Below are 12836 nucleotides of genomic sequence, written 5' to 3'. Positions count from 1 at the left end.
AGGGTCCCAGAGCAGTGCCGGGGGGTCAGAGTTAACACTATAATTGTGCTGTTAATTACGAGAATGTCATTAGATCAAAACGGCATCTCAAGCTCATGACACCAACCTCATTTGTCACAAAATTACATGAATAAATGTATCATCAGCCTGACCCACACGCACTCTGAACTTTATCAGCTCAGGGAATGACAGCAATTGTGCTCCACCCTCACTAGGAGCCAGCACATGCATTAGCTGGATATGTGATTGTGTGGATCACTCCGATCCAGCGAGTGTGCGAGGATCACTCCGGTCCAGTGAGTGTGTGAGGATCACTCCGATCCAGCGAGTGTGTGCGGATCACTCTGATCCAGTGAGTGTGTGTGGATCGCTCTGATCCAGTGAGTGTGTGCGGATCACTCTGATCCAGTGAGTGTGTGAGGATCACTCCGATCCAGTGAGTGTGTGAGGATCACTCTGATCCAGCGAGTGTGTGTGGATCACTCTGATCCAGCAAGTGTGTGAGGATCACTCTGATCCAGTGAGTGTGTGAGGATCACTCCAATCCAGTGAGTGTATGAGTATCGCTCCGATCCAGCGAGTGTGTGAGGATCACTCTGATCCAGCGAGTGTGTGTGGATCACTCTGATCCAGTGAGTGTGTGTGGATCACTCTGATCCAGCGAGTGTGTGTGGATCACTCCGATCCAGCGAATGTGTGAGGATCACTCTGATCCAGCGTGCGTGTGTGGATCACTCTGATCCAGCGAGTGTGTGAGGATCACTCTGATCCAGCGAGTGTGTGAGGATCACTCTGATCCAGCGAGTGTGTGAGGATCACTCTGATCCAGCGAGTGTGTGAGGATCACTCTGATCCAGCGAGTGTGTGTGGATCACTCTGATCCAGCGAGTGTGTGAGGATCACTCTGATCCAGTGAGTGTGGGAGGATCACTCTGATCCAGCGAGTGTGTGAGGATCACTCTGATCCAGCGAGTGTGTGAGGATCACTCTGATCCAGCGAGTGTGTGTGGATCACTCTGATCCAGCGAGTGTGTGAGGATCGCTCTGATCCAGTGAGTGTGTGAGGATCCCTCTGATCCAGCGGGTGTGTGAGGATCGCTCCGATCCAGCGGGTGTGTGAGGATCACTCCGATCCAGCGAGTGTGTGTGGATCACTCTGATCCAGCGAGTGTGAGGATCGCTTTGATCCAGCGAGTGTGTGAGGATTGCTCCGATCCAGCGGGTGTGTGAGGATCGCTCTGATCCAGCGGGTGTGTGAGGATCGCTCCGATCCAGCGGGTGTGTGAGGATCGCTCTGATCCAGCCAGTGTGTGAGGATCACTCTGATCCAGCGAGTGTGTGAGGATCGCTCTGATCCAGCGAGTGTGTGAGGATCGCTCTGATCCAGCGAGTGTGTGAGGATCGCTCTGATCCAGCGAGTGTGTGAGGATCGCTCTGATCCAGCGAGTGTGTGAGGATCGCTCTGATCCAGCGAGTGTGTGAGGATCACTCCGATCCAGTGAGTGTGTGTGGATCACTCCGATACAGTGAGTGTGTGTGGATCGCTCTGATCCAGCGAGTGTGTGAGGATGGCTCTGATCCAGCGAGTGTGTGAGGATCGCTCTGATCCAGTGAGTGTGTGAGGATCACTCTGATCCAGTGAATGTGTGAGGATCACTCCGATCCAGTGAGTGTGTATGGATCACTCCGATACAGTGAGTGTGTGTGGATCGCTCTGATCCAGCGAGTGTGTGAGGATCGCTCCGATCCAGTGAGTGTGTGAGGATCGCTCTGATCCAGTGAGTGTGTGAGGATCACTCCGATCCAGTGGGTGTGTAAGAATCACTCTCTTTGGGGGAGGCGGGGGTGCAGTGGTCATGTGATGGGACTAGTAATCCAGAGGACCAGGCAACTGCTCTGGGGATATGGGTTCCAATCACATCATGGCAGATGGTGGAATTTAATTCAGTTAATAAACCTCGGGTATAAAGTTAGTCTCAGTAATGATGTCCATGAAACCACTGTCAATTGTCGTAAAAATCGATCTGGTTCACTAATGTCCTTTAGGGAAGGAAACCTGTCGTCCTTAACCGGTCTGGCCTACATGTAACTCCAGACCCACAGCAATGTGGCTGACTCTTAACTGCCCTCTGAAATGGCCAAGCAAGACACTGAGTTGTATCAAAATCACTACTAAGTCTACAAAATAGAATGAAACCGGACGGATTACCCAGCATTGACCTAGGCACCGGAAACAGCATCTAAGTTACATCCTGAGGCTTGTGCCAAATTGGGAGAGCTGTCTCACTGCAAATCAAACAACACCCTGACATGAGACTGCTTATGTCCCAGTCACGACCATCACCATCCCTTTAAGTCCTGTCCCAGGACAGACCCAGCAGAGGTGACGGCACAATGGTATACAATCGGGAGGGAAATGCACTGGGAGTTCTCAACATTGAATCTGGACCCCATGAAGTCTCATGGCATCAGGTCAAACATCGGCAAAGAAACCTGCTGATTACCACCCACCACCCTCCCTCAGCTGATGAATCAGTGCTCCTCCATGTTGAACACCATTTGGACGAAGCATTGAAGGTGACAAAGGCACAGAATGTACTCTGGGTGGGGAACTTCAATGTCCATCAACAAGAGTGGCTTGGTAGCACCACTACTGACCGAGCTGGCTGAGTCCTAAAGGACATAGCTGTTAGACTGGGTCTGCGGCAGGTGGTGAGGGAACCAACAAGAGGGAAAAACATACTTGACCTCATCCTCACCAACCTGCCTGCTGCAGATGCATCTGTCCATGACAGTATCGGTTGAAGTGACCACCACACAATCCTTATGGAGACGAAGTCCTGCCTTCACATTGAGGATACCCTCCAGCGTGTTGTGTGGTACCACCACCATGCTAAATAGGGTAGATTTTGAACAGATCTAGCAATGCAATACTGGGCAACTTTTTTTGTTTTATTCATTCATGGGTTAGGGGCATCGCTGGCGAGGCCAGCATTTTTTGCCCATCCCTAATTGCCCTTGTTCAGAGGACATTAGTGAACCAGATGGGTTTTTACAACAATCGACAATGGTTTCATGGTCATCATTAGACTTTTAATTCCATATTTTTATTGAATTCACATCTGCCATGGTGGGATTTGAACCTGAGTGCCCAGAGCATTGCCTTGTGTCTCTGGAATACCAGTCCAGCGAAAATACCACTATGCCACTGCCTCCCCTGATGGCGCTGTGGGCCATCAGCAGCAGCGGAATTGTATTCAACCACAATCTGTAACCTCATCCCAGCATATCCCCCATGCTACCATTACCACTGAGCCAGGGAATCAACCCTGGTTCAATGAAGAGTGCAGGAGAGCATGCCAGGAGCAGCACCAGGCATACCTAAAAATGAGGTGTCTACCTGGTGAAGCTATACCACAGGGATACTTTTGTGCCAAACAGCATAAGCAGCAAGTGTTAGACAGGGCTAAGTGATTTGACAACCAACAGGTCAGATCTAAGTTCTGCAATCCTGCCACATCCAGTCGTGAATGGTGGTGGACAATTAAAACAACTCACTGGAGGAAGAGGCTCCACAAATATCCCCATCCTTAATGATGGGGGAGCCCAGCACATCAGTGCAAAAGATAAGGCTGAAGAACTTGCAAGAATCTTCAGCCACAAGTGCCGAGTGGGTTATCCATCTCAGCCTCTGCCGGAGGGAGCCAGCATCACAGATGCCAGTCTTCAGCCAATTCCATTCACTCCACATATCAAGAAATGGCTGAAGGCACTGGATGCTGCAAAGGCTATGGTCCTTGACAATATTCTAGCGATAGTACTGAAGTCATTTGCTCCAGAACTTGCTGCGCCCCTAGCCAAGCTGTTCCAGTACAGTTACAACACTGGCATCTACCCGGCTATGTGGAAAATTGCCCAGGTATGTCCTGTACACAAAAAGCAGGACAAATCCAACCCGGCCAATTACCGCCCCATCAGTCTACTCTCCATCATCAGTAAAGTGATGGAAGGGTTCATCATCAGTGCTATCAAGCAGCACTTGCTTAGCAATAACCTGCTCACTAACGCCCAGTTTGGGTTCCAACAGGGCCACTCAGCTCCTGACCTCATTACAGCCTTGGTTCAAACATGGACAAAGGAGCTGAACTCCCGAGGTGAGGTGAGAGTGACTGCCCTTGCCATCAAGGGAGCATTTGACCGAGTGTGGCATCAAGGAGCCCAAGCAAAACTGGAGTCAATGGGAATCAAGGAGAAAACTCTCTGTTGGTTGGAGTCATACCTACGTCAAAGATGGTTGTGGTTGTCGGAGGGCAATTATCTCAGCTCCAGGACATCACTGCAGGAGTTTCTCAGGGTAGTGTCCTCGGCCTAACCATCTTCAGCTGCTTCATCAATGACCTTCCTTCCATCATAAGGTCAGAAGTGGGGATGTTCGCTGATGATTGCACAATATTCAGCACCATTCACGACTCCTCAGATACTGAAGCAGTCCATGTCCAAATGCAGCAAGGCCTGGACAATATCCAGGACTGGGCTGATAAGTGGCAAGTAACATTCACGCTACACAAGTGCCAGGCAATGACCATCCCCAACAAGAGAGAATCTAACCATCACCCCATGACATTCAATGGCATTACCATCACTGAATCCCCCACTATCAACATCCTGGGGGTTGCCATTGACCAGAAACTGAACTGGACTCGCCACATAAATTCTATGGCTACAAGAGCAGGTCAGAGGCTAGGAATCCTGTGGTGAGTAACTCACCTCCTGACTCCCCAAAGCTTGTCCACCATCTACAAGGCACAAGTCAGGAGTATGATGGAATACTCTCCACTTGCCTGGATGAGGGCAACTCCCACAAAACTCAAGAAGCTCCACACCATCCAGGACAAAGCAGCCCCGCTTGATTGGCACCACATCCACAAACATTCATTCCCTCCACCACCGATGCACAGTAGCAGCAGTGTGTACCATCTACAAGATGCACTGCAGCAACTCACTAAGGCTTCTTCGACAGTACCTTCCAAACCAATGATCATTACCATCTAGAAAGTCAGCAGACACATGGGAACACCACCACCTGCAAGTTCCCCTCCAAGCCACTCACCATCTTGGCTTGGAAATATATCAGACTTCACTGTCGCTGCATTAAAGTCCTGGAAGTCTCTCCCTAACAGAACTGTGGGTGTACCTACACCACATGGACTGCAGCGGTTCAAGAAGGCAGCTCACCACCACCTTCTCCAGGGCAACTAGGGATGGGCAATAAATGCTGGGCCAGCCAGCGAAGCCCACATCCCGTGAAAGAATAAAGAAAATTTCAACAAGTGTGTGAGGATCTCTCTGATTCAGTGAGTGTGTGAGGATCTCTCTGATTCAGTGAGTGTGTGAGGATCACTCTGATTCAGTGAGTGTGTGAGGATCTCTCTGATTCAGTGAGTGTGTGAGGATCTCTCTGATTCAGTGAGTGTGTGAGGATCTCTCTGATTCAGTGAGTGTGTGAGGATCACTCTCTGATTCAGTGAGTGTGTGAGGATCTCTGATTCAGTGAGTGTGTGAGGATCTCTCTGATTCAGTGAGTGTGTGAGGATCACTCTGATTCAGTGAGTGTGTGAGGATCTCTCTGATTCAGTGAGTGTGTGAGGATCTCTCTGATTCAGTGAGTGTGTGAGGATCACTCTGATTCAGCGAGTGTGTGAGGATCTCTCTGATTCAGTGAGTGTGTGAGGATCACTCTCTGATTCAGTGAGTGTGTGAGGATCTCTCTGATTCAGTGAGTGTGTGAGGATCACTCTGATTCAGTGAGTGTGTGAGGATCTCTCTGATTCAGTGAGTGTGTGAGGATCACTCTCTGATTCAGTGAGTGTGTGAGGATCTCTCTGATTCAGTGAGTGTGTGAGGATCTCTCTGATTCAGTGAGTGTGTGAGGATCACTCTGATTCAGTGAGTGTGTGAGGATCTCTCTGATTCAGTGAGTGTGTGAGGATCTCTCTGATTCAGTGAGTGTGTGAGGATCTCTCTGATTCAGTGAGTGTGTGAGGATCTCTCTGATTCAGTGAGTGTGTGAGGATCTCTCTGATTCAGTGAGTGTGTGAGGATCTCTCTGATTCAGTGAGTGTGTGAGGATCACTCTGATTCAGTGAGTGTGTGAGGATCTCTCTGATTCAGTGAGTGTGTGAGGATCTCTCTGATTCAGTGAGTGTGTGAGGATCTCTCTGATTCATTGAGCATGCGAGGTTCACTCTTCGATTCAGCGAATGTGTGAGCATCACTCTCTGATTCATCAAATGTGCAAGGCTCACTCCGATTCAGCAAGTGTGCGAGGATCACGCTCTGATTCAGTGAGTGTGCGAAGATCACTCTGATTCAGTGAGTGTGTGAGGGCCATTCTCTGATCCAGCAAGTGTGTGAGAATCACTCTGATTCAGCAAGTGTGCTTGGGTCACTCTCTGATTCAGTGAGTGTCTTTGAGGGTCATTTTCTGATTCAGTGAGTGTGCAAGGATCACTCCCTGATTCAGCGAGTATACAAGGATCATTCTCTGATTCAATGAGCGTGCGATGATCACTCTGATTCAGTGAGCATGTGATGATCACTCTCTGATTCAGTGAGCGTGCGATGATCATTCTCTGATTCAGTGAGTGTGTGATGATCATTCTCTGATTCAGTGAACATGCGATGATCACTTTCTGATTCAGTGAGTGTGCGAGGATCATTCTCTGATTCAGTGAGTGTGCGAGAATCATTCTCTGATTCAGTGAGTGTGCGAGAATTATTCTCTGATTCAGTGAGTGTGCGAGAATCATTCTCTGATTCCGTGAGTGTGCGAGGAACACTCTCCGATTCAGCAAGTGTGCTAGGATCACTTTCTGTTTCTGCAAGTGTGCAAAGATCACTTTCCGAAGCAGTGAGTGTGCGAGAAGGGCTCTGTGATTTCGAGTATGAAGGATTTGGGTGTCTACATCCATGAAAGGTGTGAAACAGTCTGAATGTGTAGTCTCTCCTGCACAGGGATTGTATATGTTTGGGGAGAGTGAAAGGTCTGGAGGTTCTGCTGGGAAGGAAATCACGGGTTATAATGTGCTTTAAAATAGGACAGTGGGATAGGGTGTGATTGGGAGAAAGAGAGAACAGCGAGAAATAGGGTTAGGGTGGGTGAGTAGTTAGAGTTGGGGGATATGGGGGAGAGGTGGGATTGAGGGATATAGATAGGAGGTGGGATTGAGGGATATGGAGAGGAGGTGGGTAGGTGGGATTGAGGGATATGGAGAGGAGGTGGGTAGGTGAGATTGAGGGATATGGACAGGAGGTGGGTAGGTGGGATTGAGGGATTTGGAGAGGAGGTGGGTAGGTGGGATATGGAGAGGAGGTAGGTAGGTGGGATTGAGGGACATGGAGAGGAGGTGGGTAGGTGAGATTGAGGGATATGGACAGGAGGTGGGTAGGTGGGATTGAGGGATATGGAGAGGAGGTGGGTAGGTGAGATTGAGGGTTATGGACAGGAGGTGGGTAGGTGAGATTGAGGGATATGGACTAGAGGTGGGTAGGTGAGATTGAGGGTTATGGACAGGAGGTGGGTAGGTGAGATTGAGGGATATGGACAGGAGGTGGGTAGGTGAGATTCAGGGATATGGACAGGAGGTGGGTAGGTGAGATTGAGGGATATGGAGAGGAGGTGGGTAGGTGAGATTGAGGGATATGGAGAGGAGGTGGGATTGAGGGATATGGAGAGGAGGTGGGGAGGTGGGATTGAGGGTTATGGACAGGAGGTGGGTAGGTGAGATTGAGGGATATGGACAGGAGGTGGGTAGGTGAGATTGAGGGTTATAGGGCTGAAACCACTTCCCTTTTTGTTTTGACCATCTTTCATCCTGAGCAAGTGGTGAAAGAGCAATGAACTGTTAATGGCCATCTTGATCCAAGACACCAGTGAAAGTGGGTAAAATGCAGAGAGATGTCAGGAGAAGTTCACTGCTAGAGATAACTAGTGTTGGTACCAGCCCTCCAGCACTTCAAACCAGCCCTAAGCAGAAATCTGCAGCAATGCAATGGTTACACAGACTTTGGAGAAAGGCTGCCGAGTCCCTAAGGCATCTTCATTCAAAGAATTATCTCTATTGATTACTTGCAGACAAGATGAATAGGATCACCCACTCAGAATGGCAGCTACTGAGGTTTAAATAAAACAATATGAGAAAAACCAGCAAACAGCCCCTCTGACACCCCAGGTACTGCTGATGATTAACTCCATGGGTACAGATACCTCCAGTTTGCTGGGATAGGATTAATCTTACATTTTTTAATCTATCCTCAGACTCGGGGCATGCTGGTAAGGCTGGCATTTTATTGCCCACTCCTAATTGTTTTGAGAAGGTTATGAAAGTTGGATTGCTGTAGTCCATGTTTTTTTTTATTATTCATTCTTGGGATGTGGGTGTTGAGGGCAGTTAAGAGTCAACCACGTTGCTGTGGGTCTGGAGTCACATGTAGGCCAGACCAGGTAAGGACAGTAGATTTCCTTCCTTAAAGGACATTAGTGAACCAGATGGGTTTTTACAACAATGGTTTTAATTGCAGAGTCTTTTTTAAATTTAAATTCCACCATCTGCCATGTTGGGATTTGAACATCACTAGTCCAGTGACAATACCACTCTGCCATCGCCTCCCCATGGAGTGTGGTGTAGCTGCTCCCAGCAGTCTCCTTATTCCAGTGGATTGTCAGGGTCAATGTAGTAGCAGTAACTCCTTAGAGTTTTGGTCACTGCATTGAGCAGGAACACCACTCACTGTGTTCCACAAATATTGAGTTGTATTTAATGAGAAGGACAGTATTAAAGAAAGATCTGCATTTATATAGCACCTTTCACAACCTCAGGACGTCCCAAAGTGCTTTACAGCCAATGGGGCACTTTTTGAAGTGTAATCACTGTTGTAATGTAGGAAACACAGCCGCCAGTTTACAGGCAGCAACTTCAACCATGTGATAACTGCTGGCTAATCTGCTTTAGTGAAGCTGTTTGAAGAATAAATATTGGCCCAAGAACCAGAGGGAACTCGCCACTCTTCTTCAAAATAGCACTGTGGGATATTTTATGTCGAACTTAGAAGGCAGTAAAAGATTTAGTTTAGCGTTTGTCTGAAAGAAAGAAATGTACAAGAGAGGAAAGAAAATAAAGTCCATTGATGTCCCTCTTTCCAATTAACTGGTCACCAATTGTGATCCCATCTCATCCAACTGGAAGAGCATTTGATGGACATGTGACTGAGATGTCAGATACCAACAGTACACAGCACAGTGCAATACTATCCCATTAGCTCTAAGGCAGACACATACAAGTAGCTATAGCAGTGCAGTGTTAGAATCCCAAACCAATAGTCCCAGTGCAAGGCTTGAGTTCTATTATAGTCACTTTACGGATGCGTTTCCACCAATGCCTCACTGCATTGACCCAGTATCTTGACAGAACGGGCCCAAAGGGCTGAATCACAGAATCACAGTGCAGAAGAGGACCTTCGGTCCATCGAGTCTGCACCGACTCGTGAGAAACACCTGACCTACCTACCTAATCCCATTTACCAGCACTTGGCCCATAGCCTTGAATGTTAGGATGTGCCAAGTGCTCATCCAGGTACTTTTTAAAGGATGTGAGGCAACCCGCCTCCACCACCCTCCCAGGCAGTGCATTCCAGACCGTCACCACCCTCTGGGTAAAAAAGTTTTTCCTCACATTCCCCCTAAACCTCCTGCCCCTCACCTTGAACTCATGCCCCCTTGTGACTGACCCTTCAACTAAGGGAAACAGCTGCTCCCTATCCACCCTGTCCTTGCCCCTCATAATCTTGTACACCTCGATCAGGTCGCCCCTCAGTCTTCTCTGCTCCAATGAAAACAACCCAACCTCTCTTCATAACTTAAATGTTTCATCCCAGGCAACATCCTGGTGAATCTCCTCTGCACCCCCTCCAGTGCAATCACATCCTTCCTATAATGTGACGACCAGAACTGCACACAGTACTCCAGCTGTGGCCTCACCAAGGTTCTATACAACTCCAACATGACCTCCCTAATTTTGTAATCTATGCCGCAGTTGATAAAGGCAAGTGTCCCATATGCCTTTTTCACCACCCCACTAACATGCCCCTCCGCCTTCAGAGATCTATGGACACACGCGCCAAGGTCCCTTTGTTCCTCAGAACTTCTTAGTGCCATGTCATTCATTGAATACTTCCTTGTCAAATTACTCCTTCCAAAGTGTATCACCTCACACTTTTCAGGGTTAAATTCCATCTACCACTTATCTGCCCAGTTGACCATCCCGTCTATATCTTCCTGTAGCCCAAGACACTCAACTTCAATTTTAACCACCCTGCCAATCTTTGTGTCATCCGCAAACTTACTAATGAATGACCTACACCTGTCCCTTTGCGTCTGTATAAATAACCTTGCTAAAACTCTTCTGGTGAGACAAGGTAGCCCCCTTCTCCAAACACTCATCATTATCTGGGAAAGGCACATACTCCTGTACATAATCATTAGAAGCCTCCCCTTTCTGAACTCTCAGTGCACGCTTACTAACATTGACACATGTTGATCACAGATGACCCTCAGGCACACATCATTCTTCACTCCCAGACAAATTCAGGAGGTTTTGCTGCAAAACTGACTGAGAAATATTAAATATGGGCAACACTGGGGCAAGGATGTAATTATAGCTCATTCCATGTTATCCTTAGTCGATCAGTGTGGGACTGGAGTCACATGTAGGTCCAGACTGGGTGGGGACAGCAGGTTCCCCTCCCTGAAGGACATCGGTGGCTTTTTACGACAATCCGGCAGTTTTCATGGTGACTTTTCCAGGTGCCACAAATGTCAGCTTTATGATTTGGCACAGTGGGGTTTGAGCTCATAGTCTGTGGTTCACCAAACTAGGGTCAGAACCACTGCATGAGTAATGTGTGCACCTCTGCTGCATGGCTAATGTGTGGGCCTGTGTTGTAGGGGTCCTGTGTCTGCCTGTGCTCCACAGGTCCTGTGTCTGCCTGTGCTGAAAGGGCCCTGTGTCTGCCTGTGCTACACTGGTCTTCTGTCTGCCTGTGCTACACGGGTCCTGTGTCTGCCTGTGCTACACGGGTATGGTGTCTGCCTGTGCTGCATGGGTCTTGTGTCTGCCTGTGCAGTAGGGGTCCTGCATCTGCCTGTGCTGCAGGGGTCCTGTATCTGCCTGTAATACATGGGTCTTGTGTCTGCCTGTGCTACACGGGTCTTGCGTCTTCCTGTGCGGCAGAGATCCTGTATCTGCCTGTGCTACACGGTTCTTGTGCCTGTCTGTGCTACACAGGTCCTTTGTCTACCTGTGTTGTAGGGGTCCTTTGCCTGCCTGTGCTACATGGGTCTTGTGTCTGCCTGTGTTGTACGGGTCCTATGTCTGCCTGGGTTGTAGGGGTCCTGTACCTGCCTGGGTTGTAGGGGTCCTGTGTCTGCCTGTGCTGTAGGGGTCATGTGTCTGTCTGTGCTACACAGGTCTTATGTCTGCCTGTGCTACATGGGTTTTGCGTCTGCCTGTGCTACATGGGTCCTGTTTCTGCCTGTGCTATACGGGTCTTCAGTCTGCCTGTGCTGTAGGTGTTCTGTGTCTGCCTGTGTTGTAGGGGCCTTGTGTCTGCCTGTGCTACATGGGCCCTGTGTTGCCTGTGCTGTAAGGGTCCTGTGTCTGCCCACGCGGTAGGGGCCCTGCGCATGCCTGTGCTATACAAGTCCTGTGTCTGCCTGTGCTACATGGGTCCTGTGTCTGCCTGTGCTGCTGGGATCCAGAGTGCGCCTGTGCTGCATGGGTCCTGCGCTGTACCTGCTGCTGTCCTGGTTGGGTTTAGTCAGTCCCTGCATGGAGTCCTCCCACACACTGTTGGCCATGGCGTTCCCGATTCCTGTCATCACCATGATGAGTTCGACAGGCCAGTCGTCCAAGTCGAGGGAGCGTACCCGCGACAGGTGCGTACCCAGATTCCGGTGGATGCCAGAACATTCTATGCAGATTAGGGCTCCAAGGTTCAAGCTCGCCCAGTCAGGATCTGTGAAAAGTGTGGAGACATTAGCATATCACGCACATTCAAAATCAGAGCAAGAAAGCTGCCTCTATCAGTGCAGTAAGCGAGGGAAATCTCATCAAACAGCAGCCTGGGGATTCACAGCCTGGCTGAAACCATGAATGTCACAACCGATTGGGAGCAGGGGGCACTGGGCATGAGGTGAGCTGCAATCAACCTCTTCAGCACTGGACCTTTACACTCTGGTTTGAGGAAGGGCCATACACAGAGCTTCAATCTGCCCTCGACATCTAGACCTGGGGATCTGGACTGAGTCCTACTGATTCCTGCAGCATCCAAACTGTTACCTCAGTAAGCTGGGTGATCCCAACACCTTCTCTAAATGGACCATCTATTAGTCCTGCACTGTGGGTGTCATTACAATCCAGCGCCATGGGTCTCATTACAATCCAGCGCCGTGGGCCTTGTTATACTCCTGTACTGTGGGTCCCATTACGGTCCTGCGCTGAGGCCTCATTACTATCCTGCACTGTGGGACTCTGCACTGTCCTGCGCTCTGGGACTCTGACTGGTGTGATTGACCATGGAGACAGAAGGTGCGGAGCTTGAGGGAAGGGAAACATGTTCATAGGAGGTGGCACCGTAGCCGCACTGTATCCTTGGGTTACTATGGGGTCAGGCAGCATCTGCACTGTCCTGCGCTGTGGGACTCTGCACCATCCTGTAATGTGGGACTCTGTCCTGTAATGTGGGACTCTGCACCGTCCTTTAATGTGGGACTCTGCACT

General features: G+C 49.3%; 1 protein-coding gene across 5 annotated transcripts in view; it reads right to left on the bottom strand.

Annotated features, from left to right (window-relative positions):
- LOC144680067 (arf-GAP with GTPase, ANK repeat and PH domain-containing protein 3-like) overlaps positions 1-12836 on the bottom strand; it is a 708867-nt gene that overhangs the window by 21105 nt on the left and 674926 nt on the right. For all 5 annotated transcript variants that reach the window (XM_078541211.1, XM_078541204.1, XM_078541205.1 and 2 more), the window contains one exon: positions 11850-12072. In XM_078541211.1, coding sequence (XP_078397337.1) covers positions 11850-12072 — 223 coding nt within the window. The remainder of the gene's footprint in view (positions 1-11849; positions 12073-12836) is intronic.

The sequence above is a fragment of the Cetorhinus maximus genome, chromosome 4 (assembly GCF_964194155.1).
Source record: "Cetorhinus maximus chromosome 4, sCetMax3.hap1.1, whole genome shotgun sequence".
NCBI lineage: Eukaryota > Metazoa > Chordata > Chondrichthyes > Lamniformes > Cetorhinidae > Cetorhinus > Cetorhinus maximus.
This window is presented reverse-complemented; position numbering and strand designations above follow the sequence as displayed.